Here is a 21,646-nt window from a genome sequence, read left to right as displayed (position 1 = left end):
CCCTCTCTCTCTCTCTCTCTCTCTCTCTCTGCCCCTCCCCTGCTCTCTGTCTTTTTCTCTCTCAATAAATAAACATTTTCAAAAAAACAAATGGGAGCCATTGTAAGTGCAGAGGTGGAGGTTTGGCTCGGGGGACGGGGGACTCTCCGCTGTGTGTCCATTGGCAAGTCACTGCAATTCTGTGACTTAATTTCCACAGCTGGAAAATGGGCACAATGTCCACCTCCCAGGGTGTTGGGAGGGGGGCAGATCATAGAGGGCATCTATCAAGAGGCTGGCAAGCAGGTCTAGGCCTGACCCCCTCATCCTGGGGCCTCTTCCTAGGACTGAGAGAACCTTCAGTAGCCTCCCACCCTGAGCAGACCCATTGGCCAGGATTCAGTCACGTGCCCCTTGTTAAACCAATCGCTGGCACCGTGGCTGCGATTGGCCTGGGCTAGTCATTTGAGGGTAGACTCCACCGATGTCGGCCAAGTTGTCACCTTGGCATATCGGTCCAGATGAGGGAGGAAGAGGCCCGAGCTGCCAGGGGGAAATCTACTCATTTCCGGCCCCTCCATGCCATCTGGCCCCAGGAGGTCTTGTCGATAGACATGACCTCTGGACCACCTGACTTTCTCTCCAGGTCTGGGCCTCCCCGCCTCCCCCGAGAAGCCAGGAACTCAGTACAGAAACCAAAATAATACTGTTTTATTCCGATCTTGAAGCACAATACTCCAGACTGTTCCCTTCTCCCACTGGAGAGCCTCCGCCCCTCCCCCCATACCCCTTCCCCCATTCAGTCTCTTCTGGAAATGACCAACCAGAAGGCCAAGGGGATCCAAGCGTCCAGGCTTTGGGGACTCTCAAGTCACTCCCCTCTCGCTCCTTCTCTCCCTACCTCCTATACCTTTCCTTTCCATGCGTCTTTTTTTTTCCCCCCCTCTGTCCTCCACCCTGGCCTCCTTCTCTCCTGCCTCCCTCTGCTTTCCCCCATTTCTGCCTCTGTTGTCCTCTCTCCGCGGGTCTCCCTGCGAGCTTCTCTCCTCTTTCCTCCCTCCTTCCGTTTGTCTGACACTCCCCTTTGCTTTCTCCTTCACCCCTGCACTCTCTGGACGGACCATCTGCTCCTGCCTGGGCTCTCCCCGTATCCTGGTGTCCTCCCCTCCCCCAGCTTTGTCCCCTCCTTCCTTCTGCCCCCCCCCCCTTCTATCCCCTGCCTCATCACACATCTCCTCTCCTGAGGGAGGCCCTCAGGAGCCGTCCTAGCCGCCACCCTCTTCCACACTGTGCCTCCAGGACCTCAGAGACCACTGTCAGCTTCCCCTAGGGCCCAGAGAGGCAAACGGCCAAGGTGAGGTCCCTGGATGACACAGGAAGTGGCCAGAGGGACTGAGGTGGCCTCCTTGGCCTCAGCCCTGTTATCTTTGGGATCGAAGAGCGCCCTCCTGCCCTCACAGCGGAGGGTGGCAGGCGGGGGCCCGATGGGTCAGGGCTCTGGGGCTCTCCCCCAGCAGTCCCTGAGCAGGTCCATGTGGAATAAGGCTGCCCCCGTGAGGAGGCGTGCCGCAAAGAGGTGGCGGCAGGGCAGACGACGGGCGGCGTGGATAGAGCAGCTGCAGCGGGTCAGGGCCCTGTCCAGGAAGAAGTCCGAGGTTCCGTCCTTAAGGGCAAACCCAGCTCCAGTCCAGTGGAAACCCCGGGTCCCATGCTGCCTGGCGAAGGCCAGCTCTTCGGCCACCAGTTCCGCCAGCTCTGGCCCGCAGGCCGCTCGGAACTTGGCCAGGGGCTCCCAGTCCACCTCCTCCTCTGCGGAGGGGCAGCAAGGCCTCTTTGGTTCCCGTGGACCTTCTTCTTGACCCCCTTCCTGCGGGCTCTCCCCAGCGGCCAGGCACACTCTCCGCGTCCCTGCCCATTCTGGATCGCCTTCACACACAGTTCCCACGGCGGGCCCACACGGGACTCCGTTCCCCAGCCCTAGACACCTCCCTCCTGCACCCCCACACCCCATGCCTTGTTCTCCTCGGCCCTTGGGGCCCACAGACCGGGCTCCCTCTCCGTTCTCCAGGCCTGTCACCCTCGTGTCCCCCAGATGGACCAGAACTACATCTTCCAGATCCCTTCTTCTTTTGACCCCCAACCTCACTTCCCTCTCTTCTCCAACCTCTGGCCCTCTCTGCCTCTCATCTCCCCACGGGGGCCCCCTTTGGTCTCCATTCTCAGGGACCAACTCCCTGGGCTTCTCCACATGGTGCCCCCTCCAGGTCCTGACCTCCAGCCCCCTTCCCTTCTCAGCTTCCAGCTGAGGCCCCTTCCAGTCTCTGGCTTTCAGTCCGTGTGCCCTCTCATCGTGCAGCTGGGCCCCCCGCCAGGTGCTCCCTTCAAGACTCTTGGCCCTCTCAGGATCAAACGGGGCCCCCCTCCGCTCTGTGGTCTCCAGCACCCTAATGCTGTCACCCTCCAGCTGGGCCATCCTCCAGGTATACCCTTCCAATGCTCTCGGCCCACCGTCCTCCAACCAGGCCCCTCTCCCTACGTAACCTTCTGGTCCCCAATCTTTCTCGGCCTCCAACGGGGTCCCCCTCCAGTCTCTGATCTCTGGCCCTCTCCAGTGCTCGTTCTCCGACTGGGACCCTCTCCAGTCTTGGACCTGCCACCCTCTCCCCGAGTCACTTTCTAACTGAGCCCCTCCCCGGTCTCTGGCCTCCACTCCTCGGGCCCGCTCCTTCTCCAACTGGGCGCCTCGCCAAATACTTCCTTCTCTCGGGGTCCCTGCCCAGTCCCCGCTCTCCAGGCCCTTCATCCTTTCCTTCTCCACGTGGGCTCCCCTCCCCGGCTCGCCCTCTGGCCAAGGCCCCCCGCCGTCGGGGCCCTCGGGCGCCGCCTCCCCGGCCGCATCGGCCCACTGCATGGCCACCAGGTCGCGGAGGCACTGCGCCACGCTGCGCGAGGGGCTCAGGCGGCGCAGCAAGCGCCGGCGGTGGCCGCGCACCAGGGCGCACGCGTCCAGGTCCCGGGCCGCCTCGAAGGCTCGGAAGCGCACCCACATGTCGCGGCGCGGGGCCCAGTTGCGCTCGAAGTAGTCGACGAAGGCGGCCGGGCCGTGGGCGCGCAGCTCGGCCAGCGCCTCGGCGTAGGCGGCGGGCGACGAGGCGCCGGCCAGGCGGCACAGGCGCGGCCACAGGCCCGGGTCCTCGCGGCCGGCGCCGCCCAGCTCCTGGGCCTTGCTGAAGAGCGTCTCCAGGCCCTGCGCGCGGCAGATCTGCACGCGCGCGCCCGGCAGCAGCTGGCGCACGGCCGGCAGCTGCGCCGCCACCTCGGGCCCGGCCGTCAGGCAGCGCACGCGGCCCTTGACGTCGGGCGCGCTCTGCAGCAGCGAGGCCAGCGCGAAGCGCAGCAGGCTCGGCGTGCCCGGGCGCGCCACGCAGCAGGCGGCCTGGCGCGCGCGCCCCGCGCCGTCCACGCACAGCACCGCCAGCAGGTCCAGCGCGCCCTGCAGCCCGGGCAGCCGGTCCACCAGGAGGATGCGCGGGAAGCGCCGCAGCAGCGCCCGGGTGCGCGACGTCAGGAAGAACACGGTCTCCACCACCGCCTGGTCCTCCACGAACACCAGCTTCACCTGCGGGCGGGGCGGGGAGGCAGGGAAAGCGGTCAGGGATCGCCCGGGGGAGGGCGCGGGGGGGGGGGGCAGGGAGCCCGGCGGCCCCCGGAGCTCGGTGTCCACGACGGGGAAATGGGAATTCATTCGTTCCCGCGTGCAGGCATTTCTTCCTCCGACCGGCAGGCGGCGGTGCAGGGGGGGATGGTGTAAAAACGCGACCTCTGGAGGCGGACTGCCCGGGCTCGAGGTCCGGCACCGCCATCTAATAGCTGTGGGGTTTCTGCCCGCGGGCCAGCCTCTCTGAGCCTCAGTGTACCTACTCGGGGCTGGGTATTCATTCCTTCCTGCGCTGAGAGGCAGGCTGGGGCGAAGGTTCTCAAAGTGTAGGGCTGGGAGCAGCGGCGCCCGCTGGGACCTTGACCGAAATGCACATTCTTAGGCCCACCCCAGACCTGCTGAGTCAGAAACTCTGAGGGCCCCACCATCCGTGTTTGACAAGCCCTCCAGGGGGTCCCCACGCGCGCTCCGGGTTGAGAGCCACCGGTCTATCTAGCAATAAAGCCGTAGGCTGCGCAGAAAGATCGCCTGATTTTGAGTCCCGGCCCCATCACTTTCTAACCTTGTGACGTAACCTCTCCGGAGCCTCAGTTTCCTCCTTAACCTCGTCGTTCCCCCCATTTCCGCGTCTGGGAACTGCAGACGCGTTCCTTCGTGCTCAGGGGGGGCAGGTCCAGCGTGGGGTCTAGAGCCCGCGCAAGGCTGAGACCCTGGGGCTCCCACTTCCTGGCTGTGTGTGGCTCCCGGCCACTTCCCTGACCAACACCCCCTTGGAAGGAATGTTACGAGATACTCCTCGCGACGGGAAGGACGAAATGAACGGAAGCATTTCGAACACTGCCTGGCACAAATGATGCATTCGGCAATACGCGCTCAAGAAATAGGAAGGGCTCTCCAAGTGTTCGCAGTCGCTACGATTATCGCCCCTGCCCCCCAAAACCGTGTCCTCCTAAAGGCCCGCTCTGGCCCTCCCTTCTTAGCAAGTACCCCGGCTCTCTCTAGCCACCGTTGGCCGTGGCGCTTAATCACCCCGAAGCACGTCCCATCTCGAATTGCTTGTTGCCCACTCACCCTTCCGGAGATGCGAGCCCCACGAGGTGAGGGGTGCTGTGTTTTGCATTCCTGATACGTTGAATGGCGCCATGGCATCAGCTTGCTACCTCCCCGGGGGGACGAAGGCACAAAGCGTGCAGCGATATCCACAGGCCACGTCTCTGGAGTTCAGGGAAGAGTCCAATCTTGAATCGTGGCTTCGGCTCTTACTGGTGTGGGACCCTGGGCTGAGTCGCACTTTCCTTGACTGCAAAACTGAGGCGATGTCTATAGAATAGGGTCGTGGAGAGGCCAAAATGAGATCATTTGTGTCCAAGGCTTGATGCGGATCTAATCCCGCTATTGTTTCTGTGTCACTTGATTCACCGCAGCACTCAGAGGACGGGGACGACGCTGCCCCCCTTTCTGGAACACGAATCTCTCTCGGCTTCTGTCACCCTGAAAACTCCTGGCTGTCCTCCTTCTTCCCAGGCGTCTCCTGTTCTGTCTCCTTCGCTTGCCTCGCCCCTCTTCCACTCCCCACTTCTAAATGTTGCTGAGCTGCCGTCCTGTCCCCTCCTCTGCTCTTTCCCGTCTCTAGGCTCTGCCCGGGCGATCGCCTCTGGTCACCCAGCCTTTTATCATCTCTCAGTTGATAACTCTCAGTTCTGTATCTCCAGGCTCCAGATCCAGGAACATGGCCCCTTGGACGTCTCCAGCGCCCTCCAGAGGTGGGCAGCCCCAAGCCATACTCGATGCTCATTGACCCCCACCCCCACCCCCCCACCCCCGCCCCCACCTGCCTCATCTCTGTTTCATTTTCAAAACTTCAGATCAGATCACCCCCTCCCCTGCTTGAAAGCTTTTCCTTTGCCAGGACTCCCCAATCCCACTACAGGTCCCCCCCACCCCCCAGAGTTCACGCCACACTGTGGGCTGGGCGATCAGACCCTTGGACCTCATCTTCTGGTCCCTCTTGTCGTCCTCGGCCTTCGTCACTCTGGGCATCATCATCGCACAAAAGCCACTGAATGGGGCAGAGGGTTGACGGTCAGCCTCGTCCTGCAGGTCCCTGTCGGTGCCAACCCCCAGCCGCAGGGCCAGGATCTGAATAACTTAAGCACAGATCTCTCCACAAACCATTCTGCCATCATCCAACTTCTTCCTACAGGGTGGTTACGAAGCACTGCATTGTTCTTAGCTTTCAAGGGGAAGGAAAAAATATCCTCTAATTGAAAAAAAAAAAAAAAAAGGTCTGGTAGAGTCCCAAGGGAACAAAAGAAAAATTTGTCTTCCCGACCCAGAAGCCTTATAGTCAGTATCTTAACCAGTGTTCGAATTCAATAAATGGTATGAAAAAGCCTCGTAATCTTACAGCTGATGAGTTACTATCCCCCTACGATTGTTTTCAGCCTATCCTGAGTTTTGACATCATTGCTTGACGATTTATCTCAGCAAATGTTTCCATCTAGAACTGCGCTCTGTCCAACCTGTATAGCCACCTGTAACTATTTAAATTTAAGTGAATTAATATTTGACCACCTATAAAAACTCAGTTCATCAGTCACACTAGACATATCTCACCCTAGCCACACGAGGCTAGTGACTGCTCTCCTGAATGCCGCAGGACATTTGCATCATCATAGAAAGTTGTGTCAGGGGCGCCCGGGGGGCTCAGTCAGTTAAGCGTCCGACTCTTGATTTCGGCTCCTGTCATGATCTCACAGGTTCATGAGTTGGAGTTCCACGTCGGGCTCCGCGTTGACAGCTCAGAGCCTGCTTGGGATTCTCTCTCTCCCTCTCTTTCTCTGCCCCTCCCCTGCACTCTCTCTCTCTCTCTCTAACTAAATAAAATAAACTTAAAAAAAAAAAAAGAAATTCCCCTCAGACAGCGCTGGTGTAGAAATTAATGCAAAGACAAAGTCGTCTTAAGTGGAACAGGTTTAAAAGAGTGATGTGTTTCTATAGTCTTGAGTTCTTGTCCATCTCTCCTCCGGAGTCAGGAGTAACAGAAAAGTAAATAAAGCGAAATGTATTCGCCAAGAGGCTTTCCCAGAGCAGGCAGGCACTTGGCCAGTTTGAACCTGATCTCCATTCTTCAAGGGATAACTCAGATTTCTGATCTTGGGTTTTCTTTCTAAAGAGGGCACGGAGGCTTTCCTTCCACCGTGTTTGTTCATCAAATGGCGTTGATGGAGAGTCTACTGTGGGCCCGGCACACGGGCATAAATGAACCCAGGGCGGCTAAGCGTTCCAGACCCTGGAGCCAGGCTGTGGTGCTTCCTCTGACCAGCTGTGCGAGCTTCCGCACCGGCTGTGTGGCTCAGGGCAAGTGTCTGAACTTCTCTGGGCCTCCGCTGCTCGCGCCTGCAAAGGTGGGGGCGCACCATCACATGGGCTCATTTGCACGAAGCATGAAGACCAGTGCCTGGTCCCAGATCAGTATGTGCTGAGTGTCAGCTGTTTTTATGGGTCCCCGCGCACGGACGGCGTGCTCAAGAGAAAGGCTGATGGGACTGAGGCTGGTGCGGGGACCTCCGAGTGAGCGAGGGCCGTTGCTGAGAGGGGACGATCATTTTCCTTCTATTGAAGATAGGGCAACCGAGGCAGTGAAGGATTACCGCAACCCGTCTGGGCTGTCTGAGCTCAGCATATTCCAAAGAAAGGTCTGGCTCTTGCCCAGCTGCTGGGAGATAAGAACGTCCTGCCGGATAAGAGTGTCTGGGCGCCTTGGGCCACTTCTAGATAGTCTATGCGAAGACGGGAATGATTTATGATGGGGAGGGGCTTGAGCCACACAGTATCATCCTGACCTCCAGGGGGGCTGGAGACCCAGGGCGGCCACTCAGGCAGTCAGGCGCGTCTATGTGGCCGAACCCCAGCAAAATCTCTGGACCGGGGCTCGGGGGGCTCGGGGGGCTCCTCGGTTGGCAATACTCCAAGCCCGTAACAATGTTGCTGGCAGAGCTGAACGCCAGGAGAACAAATGGAAACTCACTGTCCTCCCGCTTCCACCCCACGCGCCTTTTTCCCTTTGCTGATTCTTAATCTGTGTCCTTTTCGCTGTAATAAGCCGTAGCTGGGAGTGTAACAGCGTTGCTGAGCTCTGTGAGTCCTCGTGGCAACTGAGGGTGGCCTTAGGGTCCCCAACTACACCGGGGGAGGGGGGTGACTTGCCCAGGGCCACGGAGCTAGCAGGTAACGGGGCTGGGGATCCAAGTCCAGATCCCTGAAATTGTTGGGGGAGAAAAAAAGCAAGGAGCTGAGGGAGACGTGTGGGGGACGCTGCGGAGGGGGGGGGTGTGTGTGGCGGCCTTTGCCAAAGGTGGGGGGTACCTCAGTTTCCCCCAAATATGAGTTTCGCTACCAAATATTTACGGAACAAATCTGACGTGCCAAGTGCCAGTGCGGGCACTGAGGGGGGGGGGCGGCCATCAGGACATCTTAAGAGTAGGAGGAGGTGAGGGGCACCTGGGTGGTTCAGTCGGTTGGGCGTCTGACTTCAGCTCAGGTCATGATCTCGCGGTCCGTGGGTTCGAGCCCCCGCGTCGGCCCCACACAGGACGGGGGTTTTTCTGTGCCGAGGCCTCACCTCCTCCAATGCTCACACCAGTCCTGTGAAACAGCTACGATTATTACCGCCCCCATTTTCCAGATGGCAAAACTGAGGCACAGAGAGCTTCCGCTGCTTGCCCGGGGTCCCGCAGGCAGTGAGCGGCAGAGCAGGAATTCGCACCCAAGGCGGCTGGGGCCTCGAGTCCCTGTTCCTGCCCACGCTACCCCCTCGGCCTTCACGAAAGCGATCCCACGGGCCTGGTTCAAGGGCGCGCGGCCGACAGGCGTGAGGACTCAGGTGCGGCCAGGGCGTCATCTCAGACACACAAACAGGTAGCACAGGGATGCGGCCGCCGTCGACGGTGGGTTCCACAGACGTGAACCCCAGAAACCACGGCTCGCAACACCTGCCGCCCACACCCCCTTCCTCCGTGTGAGCACGCGCCCCCTTTTCACACGATCGGAACGGCCCTGGTCTCTAGACTATTCCCGACCTGAGGGAATAAAGATAATAGCTCAATAGCCGAACGTACAGGGCCTCCTGGCTTCCGGGCAGTGTTGTCGCCGGGACGCACCCATCCACACGTCCTACGAAGGGGTGTGTGCACTGTTACCCTGTTCTATGGATGAACACGCGGAGGCCCCGGGGAGCGAGCTGTTTGCACCCCAGGGGATGTCCCACAGCTGGCGAGGTCAGTATGGTACATTGGGACCCTGGCCTATTTTCACTTCTCTCTCGCTCTCTCTTTTAATGTTTATTTTTGAGACAGAGAGAGAGCAGGGGAGGGGCAGAGAGAGAGAGAGAGAGGGAGGGAGACAGAGGATCTGAAGCGGGCTCTGGGCTGACAGCAGAGAGCCCGACGTGGGGCTCGAAGTCACGAACCATGAGCTCATGACCTGAGCCAAAGTCAGACGCTTAATTGAGCCGCCCGGGTGCCCCTCACCTTCTCTTCTAAAATGAACCATTTGAACGTGCAAAAAGCCCACAGGGTCCAGGGGTGTCTGGGTGGCTCAGTCAGTTGAGCGACCGCCTCTTGGTTTTGGCTCAGGTCATGATCCCAGGGTCATAGGTTCGAGCCCCCATGTCGGGCTCAGCATGGAGCATGGAGCCTGCCTGGGATTCTCTCTCGCTCTCTCTCTCTCTCTCTCTCTCTCTCTGTCTCTCGCTCTCTGCCTCTCTCAAACGTGCACTCTCTCTAAAAATAAAATTAAATTAAGAAGTTTAAAAAGAAAAAAAGTCCACAGGGCCCAGAAATCTAATCATATGAAGCTACACAGCCCCAGCCTTCTTCCTCTACTTTTCCACCCGCGCCAACCCCCTCGCTGTTCCTGCGCCTGTTCCACCTCCTGGGCGTCTTCTGGAGCTTCTTTCTGTGAACACAAGCCAGCACAGCCACATAGTCTCATTCTCTCCCTGCCGCGCACAACACAGCACGTTACGCACCGTTTTGCACCTTGCTTCGCGGTGTCGTTAACCTCCAAACCGTATCTGAGCGACCCGTTCGGATCGGCTGCCAGAGTCGTTTGCAGCATAAATTCCCACCCGTGGGACAGGGGCCAACGCGGTCGTGTGGACATTGTCCGGTTGTCCCCCACTGTGCCTGTACCGGTTGACCTTTTAGCGTACGTGCAAGTGGCACACTCAGATCAACATTCACCTTTCTCAGAAGGCAGGGCATACCTGTGAGAGAAGACACCACGTTTCTGTTCCAGCTCCCTCTCTGCCCAGAAAGCCAGTTGGCATGCTGGTTACCCTAGAGCCTGCCAGAAATGGGGTAATGGAGATGCGACAGAACACCTCCGCCCAGCATCGCTGCCTTGGGGCAGATCATAAAAGGTCTTAGCACCTCCCCGAATGAAGCGGCTACGGAAGTCTTGCCCACGAACCGTGGCAGTGGCTTTTGGGCACACGACTCTTGTGCGGTCCGCTCCCCAGACCGAGCGGGCCACGGCCACTCAGGGGGTCCCAGGCATTTGGCTCTGCAAAGTAATCCCCCCAACAGACAGACAAAACAAAAACAACCCCCCAAAAAAGTAATCCCTCCCACAGGAGCTGGCTGGGAGGAGCTACAGAAAAGGAAACAGCAGGAACCAAACTCAGGAAGCTGGAAGACAGACGGACAAGACGATCGATCGCTCCCCACTCCCCGCAAAACAAAGCCCAAACCCCAAACCTCGTGATTCCTGAACCAGCAACTGGAAAGTGCTGAGGACCGAGAGCAGCATCTTCAAAAGGAATTGGCAGCACGAGGCAGGGTAGGGGGTCAAAAAAGACAAATTGGTGGCCGTTTAAGAAGCAGTTAGACCTCTCAAGGTCAAGTTGCCTCTCATCCCCAGGTGGCTGGAGGTTTCTTTTGCGAAGAGCGTAGAGAAGAAAGGGTCCCTGGCCTTGCGGACCACAGGGCCATCTGATGAGGGACAGGGCATCCCAAAGCCCTCTTCCCCCGTTTGGTTCCTGGAAGCTGGCAGCCTGACTTTTACCCATCCTCCTCCCTTCTTCACTTCCAAAAAAGAAAGACTTTAAAAAAAAAAAAAAAAAAAAAGGAATAACCCATTCACGAGTCTGTCTCTTGGTGTTCCAGAACATCTTCCTCATTTTTTTTTTTACAAGTATTAAGGTGGGGGTGCCTGGGTGGCTCAGTGGGTTAGCATCAGACCCCCGGTTTTGGCTCAGGTCACGATCTCGTGGTTCGTGGGTTTGAGCCCTGCATCGGACTCTCTGCTGTCTGCATGGAGCCCGCTTCAGATCCTCTGTCCCCCCACTCTCTCTGCCCTTCCCCTGCTCGTTCTCTCCCTCTCTCTCTCTCTCTCTCTCTCTCTCAATAAATTTTAAAAAAATAATAAAAAATAAGCGTCAAGGCCAAACCATAGACCCAGGAGCCGACCCTGGTTTAGCCGGGGTCTATGGCAGCTTCCAAACTGGAAGTTAAAAGGACAATCCCTTGACCTTGAAGGCTTTCATCTGTCAGTAAGCTGCTTCTCATGGAGGCAGCCCTACACAGCACAGGTGTTTCCAGAAAAGACAGCCGAGGCTGATTTATTTGATGGTGGACCGTGGAGGACGGAACAGCTCGGCAAAGACCAGTGGGGTGGGGAGCGCGTGTGTGCGAAGCCCCATTTGACAGAGCAGCAAACCGACTTGGGCGCGACCCTCAACTCTCCGGAGGCTAGAACTGATGGGAGGGGGCCCGAGCCTCATTTCCAAACTGGGGAGTAGCCGAGCAGTGAAGAGAACATCCCCGCATCTCAGACGGTGTAGGGCTGAAGTCCAGCTCCATCACTAGGTAGCGGTGTGGCCTCGGGCCACTCGCTTGCCCTCTGGGCGCTTCAGTTTCCTCGTCTGTGAAACGGAGGTAAGAATGGTGACGTCCTTCCTCCACACGCTCTGGTGATGTACAGCCGCTTAGGGTCGTGCTTAGCCCATGGTTAAGTGCCTGACAAATGTTAACTAACGTTAGCACCAGTATTAGGTGTGGGTAGAGGGAGCCCGTGCGCACTCCAGTGCAAACAGGGGAGGGGAAGAGGGAGGGAGGGAGGGAGGGAGGGAGGGAGAATCCCTAGCAGGCTCCGCACGGTTGGCGTAGACCCCGTCGCGGGGCTCGATCATCACGGCTTGGCTCGTGAGCTTAGGATCAAAGCCGAGATCAAGAGCCAGACGCTTAACTGACTGAGCCGCCCAGGTGCCCTGACTTGGGACCTCTTCCCTGCACAAGAGAAAAGAACAGTCGGGGGCAGTACGTCGTCCCCCCACCCCCCCCCCCCTCACCCCCTTCGTTCACATCCACCCCAGCTCTGAAAGCAGCAGAAAGATTTCTCTTGGACAAACAGCTCGCATGCTCCAGCCTCTGAACCTTTACACAGGCTATTCCCTCTGCCTGGAACTCCCCTGCCTCTGCAGATCGAGGGGGGGGAGGGGGAGGGGTCCCCTGCCTCCCCTGTCTCCCCTGTTTCGCCAGCATTTCCTTAGAGAGACCTTCGGTGACCCCTGAAACTAAAACCGCGCCCTTCCAACCAACCGTCCCTCTCCATGTCCTCACCTGATGCTCCCGGACCCCACTCCTCACTCTGTCACCTCCCTCCGTCACCTTCGCTGAGGAAGCCCCCTCCCTTCTGAGCCTTGATCTGGATGTTTCCACTCTGCGGGCATTCGTCAGACTACGTGCTTCGCGTCTGTGCGTTTTCTACGCGCGTCGTCCAGGTTTGCAAAATGTCTTTTAAAGGGCACTTCCTGCCCTTCTGACTCGTCTTCTTCCTAGCCCCAACCCTACTGACATCTGATCACCTTTGGGTGCGACTCAGGACGCGAGGCGAGGGAATTCTAGCCCGTTCCTCTGCAAGGCAGCCCCAGGGCCAGGCGCGGCTATTTCAGTCGCAATTAGTTAAAAAGAAACGAAACTTAAAGCTCGGTTCCTCGGTCCTACTGGCCACATTTCAAGTGCCCAATAGCCACGCGTGGCCAGGGGCTACCGTTCCGGGCAGTGGAGAATCCCACTCCCCCGCATTTCCGTGGGGGCAGGGAGCTCTTCCGGCCCAGCGCCGCGCTGGCGGGCCAGGTCCCCGCGGCGGCCGGCCGGGGACCACGCGTCTTGCAGGCTGCGGCCTCCCCCAGCACCTAGCAATAAGCACCTGGCGAATGACCGGCGCGGAGGAATGGATGAAAGGAGCGAATGGAGGAGTGGGCGGATGGATGAATGAATGACCCGCGAGGCTCCGGCGTGGCTGTCCCCCGCCCCCGGCTGCCTCTCCCGAGACCCCACCTTGGCCTCGGGGTCGGTGCGGAAGAGCCCCTCGAGCACGTGCAGGGCGTCCAGGACGCCGTGGTCGCGGCCCTTGCAGTAGGAGAGCAGGCGGTGCACGTCGGCGGGGGCCACGAACTGCTTGGAGATCTTGTTGGTGGTGCGCACGGGCAGGCAGGCGTTGGCCAGCAGGTGGCCCGGGCGGAAGTAGTAGGCGAACTCGAGCGGGCAGGCCGGGTGCGAGTGGGTCAGCTGGCACTCTGTCACCACGAGGCGGTCCCGCAGCGGGCTCAGCTTGACGATGATGAAGGCCGGGCAGCCGGGCTGGGGGGGCCTGCGGGAGGAACGACCACCGCCGGCGTCACATCACCCTCTGCCCTTGTCCTCCTTCTCTGTCTCTCTCTCTGTCTCCTTTTTTAAATTTTCATTTTATATACTTTTTTTTCTAATTTATTTTTTTCAACGTTTATTTATTTTTGGGACAGAGAGAGACAGAGCATGAACGGGGGAGGGGCAGAGAGAGAGGGAGACACAGAATCGGAAGCAGGCTCCAGGCTCTGAGCCGTCAGCCCAGAGCCTGATGCGGGGCTCGAACTCACGGACCGCGAGATCGTGACCTGGCTGAAGTCGGACGCTTAACCGACTGCGCCACCCAGGCGCCCCTCTAATTTATTTTTTGAGAGAGAGAGAGAGAGAGAGCGAGAGAGAGAGCGCGCGCGTGCGCGCACAAATGGGGGAGGGGCAGAGGGCGAGAATCTTAAGCAGGTTCCACACTCAGCGCAGAGCCCCACGCTGGCCTCCGGCTGGATCTCACAGCCCTGAGATCATGACCTGAGCCGAAATCAAGAGTCGGACACTTCACCCCCCCGGAGCCGCCCAGGCGCCCCTGACTGTTTTCTAAAATTAAGAATTGTTTCCAGCACAGAGAAGAGAGAGGGCCTCATGATTCCGCCGGTCGTGTGACCTGGGGCGAGTGGCTTCCAGCCTCTGTGCCTCAGTTTCCTCCTGAGTTGAAAGGGAGAGAATATGCATGGTGCCTGTCTCCTAGCCTTGTTGTCAGGGTTGAAAGAGTTGATGTGTGGAAAGCTCTTGGCTTCCCGTGCGCTCAGGGTTTGCCGCGGCTCTTTACCTACCACGGCACCTCGAGAGCGATTTAGCTTCTCATCTTTATCTCAATTTTAAGAAAGAAAACACTGCCATTTCCCATTTAGCGGTAACAACATCGCGAGTGCAGGGCCCCTGTGCACCTGCCCTCCCCCAAAAAGGACCCCTCCCTCCTCTGCCCCCCAAAGTAGCCACCTCCCAAAGTGGGTATTTTGCCTTCCTGCGTATGTTTTTAGGTACCCGTAAGCAGCAGGAGGTAGGTTCTTAGGTTCGGAAACTTTGTCTACGTGACGAGGCGCTCCAGCTCACCAGGCATCGAGGGAATGCAAACAGCAACCCCCAAGGACATGCCACTACACGCTGCCCGAAGGACGAAATAAACGTGGGCCAGGAGGCGGGGCAGGCCCGATTCGTACTTCTAGACCACGGGCGCGTAAAACCTAAGTCACTTGTGGGGCACTGCGTGACACGATCTGCTAACGCTGATCACGGATGTGCCCCTCCGGGACCCAGGATTTCCACTCAAGCCTGGGGAAGTAAGCAGGGATATATTCCTCAAACGCAGCACTAACCAACAGTAAGAGGGACCAAATCGTTACCGTCCCCGGCAACGTGGATCATCTCCCCTACCCGCCGAGCGAAGGAAGCCCGACGTGAAGGGTGATAAAGCACCACGCGTCCCGTTTATCGCGAGTTCAGGGGCGCCTGGGTGGCTCAGGTGGGTAGGCGTGCGACTCTTGATTTCGGCTCAGGGCGTGATCTCTTAGGTTCGTGAGTTCGAGCCCCACCTCAGGCTTTCTGCTATTAGAGGGGAGCCTGCTTCAGATCCTCGGTCTCCCTCTCTCTCTGCCCCTTCCCCGCTCCTTGTCTTTCTCTCAGTCTCTCTCTCTCAAAAAGTAAACATTAAAAAAAAAAAAAAAAAAAAAAGAGGGGCGCCCGGGTGGCTCAGTCGGTCAAACGGCTGACTTCGGCTCAGGTCACGATCTCGCGGTCCGTGAGTTCGAGCCCCGCGTCGGGCTCTGTGCTGACAGCTCAGAGCCTGGAGCCTGTTTCAGATTCTGTGTCTCCCTCTCTCTCTCTGACCCTCCCCCGTTCATGCTTTGTCTCTCTCTGTCTCAAAAATAAACTTTAAAAAAAAAAAAAAGAAATTCCAAGAGGAAAGCCAGAGTCTGCTGCGGAGAGATCAGAGAGAGGTCACGACCTCGAGTGGTTAACCCTAAGAGGGGGCAGTGTGAGGGGGTTCTTGGCACTGGACGCGTGTATTCCCTCGTTCTGGGTACTGGTTACATATGCATCTTATTTCCGGGAAATTCACTGGGTTGCATACATACGCTGCGTGTGCTTTTTTAAACATGTGATGAAATTAAGGGTCTTGCGATGGGGACGTGATCCTGGCTTATCCAGGTGGGTCCTGTGTACTGACAAGGGTCTTTGTAAGGGGAAGAGAGAAGCAAGAGAAGCAAATGAGAGAGAGAGAGAGAGAGAGAGAGAGAGAGCATTCCACTCACAATTCTTCCAGCTCTACGTTGGGGTGGTTGGTTGGTTTGTTTGTTTGATTTTTATTTTCATATAATCTCTACACCCACCGTGGGGCTCGAACTCACAACCCCGAGATCGAGAGTCGCACGCTCCAACTGACCGGCCAGGCGCCCCTCTAGTTCTAATTCTGGTTCTAACTCTTCTTACAAACAACGCTTTGAGGACACCCAACTCTCTCACCCGCCCGTGTGCGGAAAGAGCCTGTCTGTCTAGGACAATGGTCCTCAGACTGCAGGGCCTGGCCCCGAAGCTGAAATTGATTTAGGGGGTACAACCAGCGTTGTGAAAAATGAAAGAGAAATGGCGGGCCTGGGGGACAATCAGGGTGTATTTCCCTGATAATAATACTTAAAACTGACATCTGCTTTTGGAAAGGAGGCTCCGTGTTTTTATTCCACGAGGGATGCTAGCAGCCTTTTTCGTAGGGGGTTTTTATGTTTGCAGACCAGGGACTGGTCGCGCTTTTTCTGCAAAAGGCCAGACAGTAAATAGCCTCTATTTGGTGAACACGGCCATAGAGCCCATGTAAATGCATGGGCCTGGCTGGGTTCCAATAAAACTTTATTTACGAAAAACAGCTGCAGGGTGCACCTGGCCAAGGGCCTTGTAGTCTGTCGACCCCGGTGACACAGGCTGTCCAGGGCTTGGCGAGTCATTACGAAGCCTGACTCCCAAGCCGTAAATGCCAGGCGCGCTCCCTAAAACGCTCCCAGATTGTTTCCAAATGGCCCCTGAGAAGGGTGAGGCTCCTCAGCAGCCAGGGTAAATATTTCAGAACTGTCTCCGTTAAACCAGAAGGGGGACTCTCGACACGTTCCTTTCCTTCTCTGCTCAGGAGGTCAAAACCCAGGGAGCCTGCTAGATTGTAAAAGTCTGCCAAAGACGCGTGAGACGCTTTGCCTTATTTAAAGTAACAAAAATAACACGAGTTTGGAAAACCTGTAAGCACACAGTCGTTACACACAAGACACAAAAATGTCCAGCCACCACAGTGGTGTGGTGCCGGGAGGGACTGAAGGAAGTTTCCGACGTGCGGTCATTTTTGATTGACCAAAACGGCCAGTTCGTGGGGCTCTTAACCCGACACGTTTCCCCCTGGAAACCTCACGGGCTTTTCGTGAAACTCTCTGGTCTGGCGTCTTGTGGCCTGAGTGTTTCAGCCCCGAGAACAAGCCTCCCCCGCTCAAGAGAGGTCACACTTCCGTGAGGCTGTGCATCTCGCCCGAGAACAGCACGTCCCCTCTGGGGTTCCAGGACCTCCCAGGACTGGCTACTGAAGCCTCCAGATGCTAGTTTTGCACTTTCTTTACTTCACACCTGGCGGGGGGGGGGGGATAATGCCCCCCACCTCTGAATGTGAACTCCAAGGGGGCAGGAATCTTTGTTTTGCAAACCGCTACCTTCCCAGCACCGAGAATGCCAGAATGCCGGGGAGGCGCTCCGTAAATAAATGACGTGGAATGATGGAATCCTGCTGTACGAACCCCCCGGTACCCGGGCAGTCCGCTCGTTACATCAAGCCACCCAGCACCAAGTCCTGCCTATGGTGCCTTCTAACCTCGTCCAACCATCCACTTTCCCCCATCCCCACTGCCACCGGTCTACTCGGTTCTTTCCTTGTTCGTCCTCCTTTGCACCTAGTTACCTCCTACGCATCCTTCACGGCTCAGACTCAGTGTCCCCTCCTCCAGGAAGACTTCTCTGACCATCCTCTGGGAAAGGGGGACAGAGTGGCCAAGGAGACAAAGTCCTGATGTGTGTTCTTGGGACCCTCAGTCCCAGCCTCCTCCCTGGCCTCCCGTCTCTCTCCTCCGGTCCGTCCCCCCCTCCCCCGTGGCCCCCGGAGGGATCATCCTAAACCCAGAGCTGCCCCTGCTCACAGCCCTCCCAGGGCTCCCCCAAGATGAGTCCTGGCCCCTGGACTCAGCCCCGCCGGGCAAGACCCTGACACCATTCCCCCCACATCTGCTGCCCCGTCACACACCAGACGCCCCCTATAGCACCCTGGCCTATGGGCTGCTCCTGGGTTGTGACACCGGACAGGTGCTGCCTGAGCAGTTGGGGGAAGAGAGGGTCTCAGAAACCGTGGGCCCCCAGTCATCATCCCTGAACTGGCTTGCTAATCCCCCCTTCCTCCTGGGCTCCCCATCCCGGGACCATCCTGCTGTCTCCCCAAAGCCACCACCAGCCTGTCAATCCCCAGCCCTGCCCCTCCTGTCCCCTGGCTCCCTGTGATATTTGCAGAGCACTGGGGACAGTGCCTGTGCACAGCAAGCGCTGTGTGTTGAAGTCACATACATACATCCATAAGTGTATAAACAGAGAGAGCCCTTCGAGTTTTCATTTACTGGTCACCTCTTCCAGGAAGGCTTCCAGGAGCACCCCATAAGCTCTCGGATGGAGCTGCCCACTCCTCTGTTATCCCCCTCACCCCCCTTCAACTTCTTCTCTCTCACAACTGCCCTCATTTCCTTTAAAAATAACATTTTGGGGGGGGGGTCTTTGTCTCCTCCATTAGGTACTCAGCTGCTCAAGCGCTGAGCAAAGTGCCCAGCAAAGAGCGTGCACTCAGTTGGTGCTCAATAAGTGTTTGTTACTTGGAATTGGGTTCTGTTAACGAAGAGAGATTCCAGGATTGGGCCCAAGCCACTCGCAAACTCTGGTGTTCTAGAGTTCTCTGTGATGATGGGTGTTTGACGCTGCTCTGCTTCTGGGTCTCTGCTTCTACGTAGGCAGTGAGTAAACTACCGAGAACAGTAAACTCCCAATAAATGTTTAAATAACTACGGTCAGAATCGCTGTCAGAAGGTGCTCACGTCGTCTTTTGAGCGACGTGCCTGCATTAGCTCATTTAATCCTCACAAAACCTAGGAGATCGATGCCACGACTTCCTCCACTTTCCAAGGCAGGAGACTGAGACCCAGAAGGGTGACGTCACTTGCTCGGTGTCGCTGGCTAACTGCAGCAGGCCTGGGGGGTCGGAGGCTAGGCTGCTGGCTTGAGGCTGTGCTCTTTGACTTCTAGAATAGCTGTCGTTTACCAGGCCGCCCATGTTCCAGGTACCAGGTAAGTGCCTTCCCCCATCTTGGTCTCACGGTAACCTCACAACAGCCCTGTAATACGGAGCCTGTCTTTAAGTGCCCCGCCCTTGCCCATGGCTCTCCAGCCAAGGGTCTCAAACTTATGCACCCACAGGGACCAGGCGGGTGAAACACACAAGCGGCGGGGGCCACGTATGAGGCAATGGAGAGCGGTGGGGTCTGGGGCAAACCTGAACGCCATCACCCAGTCTAACTGGAGTGGCCGTCTGCCTCGCAGGAAGGTGGGCTCAGCCTCTTCCTGTGTTTCCAGAAAAGCCGGAAACCAAACATTTTATGGGGAATGCTCTGATTTATAAGTGGGGTCGATTGAAACACCCTTGGCCACCCAGGTGAGTCTCCCGGCTCTCTTTTGGGTGTTTCGCTTGCCCCTTGTGACATTATGTTTATAGGAAACTGTGAGCTTGTTCATATAATGTGTCAGTCTCCCTGTCTTGCCTGAAAGTTCCATGAGGGGAGGGGATGTGTCTGTCCCGCTCAACCCCTGCTCTCCCCAGTGAGGTATCGCTAGCCCCTGTGTGGGACCTGGCCCCGTATTTACGCAAAGCGTGGATGAATCTTTTTCTCTTTGTCCTGTGGCTTTCTCTGCAGCTCAGTCTGGCTCTGGTCTCTTTCTGTGTGTCCCAAACCTGGCTCTCACCTAGTTTTCTGACTTTGGCTTGGGTCATGATCTCACGGTTTGTGAGTTTGAGCCCCGCGTGGGGCTCTGCACTGACAGCTCGGAGCCTGGGGCCTGCTTTGGATTCTGTGTCTCCCTCTCTCTCTGCCCCTCCCCTGCTTGCACACACACACTCTCTCTACCCCTCAAAAATAAATACGTTAAAAAAAATGTAAGTCTGGGCGCCTGGGTGGTTCAGTCAGTTAAATGGCCAACTTTGGCTCAGGTCTCCGTCTGGCCGTCAGTGAGTTCAAGCCCTGCACGGGGCTCTGTGCTGATGGCTCAGCGCCTGGAGCCTGCTTTGTATTCCTGTGTCTCCCTCTCTCTCCGCCCCACCCCTGCTGTGCTCTGTCTCTCAAAAATAAATAAAGGTAAAAAAAAAAAAAGTCTGTAATTGGAGCCCACCCTGTCACTCACTGTGTGTGCGCCTTTGTCCGGCCAGCAGACTGGCTGTCTCCCTTTCTCCCTTACTCTCGGCCTCTCTGCAAGGTGTATGCATTTAGCAGTTTTAGCGGGCATGAGTCCCTCCGGGTCTCTCTCCGCAGGGGCTCACTGCCTACTCCTCCCCGTTGCTTCCCTCCGCCCTTCCCCCCCCACCCGCCCCGCCCCCCGCCCCCCAGCACCCAGCAAGGGGCAGCTCAGCTCACGCACCCCACGGTGGGCCGGCTGGGCGCGCGCACGTCCTTGCACACGAGCCGCACGTAGCTGTACTTGAGCACGTCGATGAGCGTGTAGAGCGGGGGCGCGCTGGCCCAGCGGCAGCGCGCCAGGTGCATGGAGCTCTTGACGAAGAAGAGTGCCAGCCGCTGCTGGCACCACGCGTCGAAGAAGCGGCTGAACTCGGCCCACGAGAAGAAGGCCCGCTCCCGCAGCTCCTGCTCCTCCTGGCCTGCCGTGCTGGGTGGGGACTCCATCCTGGGGCGCCTGAGGGGAAGAGGGGACACGTGGATATCAGGGTCGTCCCCATCAGCGTACCCCACCTCCTCCGTTTTCCGCCCGCCTCTTTGGTGCTGGCGCCTCTTTCCAGGTGGGGCCCACGGCGGGATGCACTCCCATTAATATTTATATATGAATCTACGCTCCACCTTGGGCTTTCTCCCATCCCTGCATTATTCCTTGGGACAACTGGAGCCGGTCATCCTGGTCCCTGATTTCAGCTCTGGCCCCTTCCTCTGTAGATGTGCCCCTGGGTACAGCTGGGGTCCCTCTCCCAAAATGGGACTCTTAAGTTCCGTGGTGGACACCTCCTCAAATGTGTTCCCTCCTTCCATTTAAGACCTCCTCCCCCTCCTGATGTCTCTCCTCCACTTGGCCGCCACCTCTAGCGCCCCCATTCTTACGAAACGCCCCCTTCTGTCTCCTCTTGGCCCTAACCCACATCCACCTGTGCCCTCTTCTAAAGATGTTCCATCTCCAGATGTGCTCCGACGTCCAGTCACGGACCCCGCAACCCCGGTCATATTCTTCACGCACCTGTGGCTCCCTCCTCCCGGGATGTATCTCCGATATGCAGCCGCTGCCCCTCTCCCAGAGGTGACCCCATGGGTCGCCACATCCAGCTGTAGCCCCTGCCTCCGAGATGCTCCCATATCCAGATGTCCTCTCCACATCCAGTACGTACTTTGCGCCCACAGGTGTGTGCCCCATTCACTTGTGGCCAATTCTCACAAGTGTCACCGATATTTGTCTGTGGTCCCTCCTGCCCAGACGCTCCCCCAAGTCCAGCTGTGGTTCCCTCCTCCCATTCGCAGCTATCCTACTCCCCAGATGTGCATCCTGGTCCTAGACATGGCCCCTGGTCTTCAGATGGGCTTCATCACCCCAGATGCTCCCCCACGTCCAGCTGCGCCTCCCCACCGGGTGCAGCCCCTCCCAGCCCGCCTCTGTCTCCCCAAGCCCTCCCAGCCCCTCCTGCCGCGGGCCCTCCCATCTCCGCTGTCCCACCCAGCTGTGCCTCTCCCCTCCCCCAGATGTGCACCCTTCCAGCCCCTCCCCACTCACCTACCCGCCCCGGAGCGGCGTCCACCTCCCACAATGCTCCGCGCCGGGGCCAGGCCCGGCCCTTGCTCCCGGGATGCCCCGCGCGGTCTCCCGCCTCTCTTCCCGCCGTGCCACGCGCAGCGGCTTGCCCTGAATCTCCTTTCCCCGTCAGTCACTTCTCGGACCCACAGCTACACCCGCCCACCCCGAGCGAGGGAAAGCGCGGGCCGTTTCCCGTCGTGCTCTGCGGGAGGGCTCACCCCACTTCACCCCTTTTCCTAGTAGCCTCCGGTCGGGGAGACTACAA

The 21,646-nt window shown here is 58.0% G+C and overlaps 1 protein-coding gene across 5 annotated transcripts; it reads right to left on the bottom strand.

The window, feature by feature from the left end:
* Positions 1-1,197: 1,197 nt before the first annotated feature.
* Positions 1,198-21,598, bottom strand: ZSWIM9 (zinc finger SWIM-type containing 9). 5 transcript variants are annotated; one of them, XM_047837150.1, is made up of 4 exons: positions 21,361-21,598; positions 20,011-20,283; positions 12,982-13,294; positions 1,198-3,598 (listed from the first exon to the last, which is right to left on the bottom strand). In XM_047837150.1, the coding sequence occupies exons 2-4, from the start codon at positions 20,271-20,273 to the stop codon at positions 1,469-1,471; spliced, it is 2,706 nt and encodes a 901-aa protein (XP_047693106.1). In that variant the 5' UTR covers positions 20,274-20,283; positions 21,361-21,598; the 3' UTR covers positions 1,198-1,468. The 5 variants fall into 5 exon arrangements, with proteins under 5 accessions (XP_047693106.1, XP_047693107.1, XP_047693108.1 ...); XM_047837151.1 differs by having other exon boundaries at positions 21,365-21,598; XM_047837152.1 differs by lacking the exon at positions 21,361-21,598 and adding an exon at positions 20,744-20,835.
* Between the last annotated feature and the right edge of the window lie 48 nt (positions 21,599-21,646).

Source organism: Prionailurus viverrinus, chromosome E2 (assembly GCF_022837055.1).
Source record: "Prionailurus viverrinus isolate Anna chromosome E2, UM_Priviv_1.0, whole genome shotgun sequence".
NCBI lineage: Eukaryota > Metazoa > Chordata > Mammalia > Carnivora > Felidae > Prionailurus > Prionailurus viverrinus.
Note: the sequence above shows the minus strand (reverse complement) of the source record. Positions and strands in the feature narration are given on the sequence as shown.

Coding starts and splice junctions, on each gene's coding strand:
- ZSWIM9 (XM_047837150.1), bottom strand. CDS start 20,273: ATGGAGTCCCCACCCAGCACGGCAGGCCAGGAGGAGCAGGAGCTGCGG. Junction 13,295..20,010: donor CCCAGCCGGCCCACCGTGGG/GTGCGTGAGCTG, acceptor TTCCTCCCGCAG/GCCCCCCCAGCCCGGCTGCC. Junction 3,599..12,981: donor GCACCGACCCCGAGGCCAAG/GTGGGGTCTCGG, acceptor CCCCGCCCGCAG/GTGAAGCTGGTGTTCGTGGA.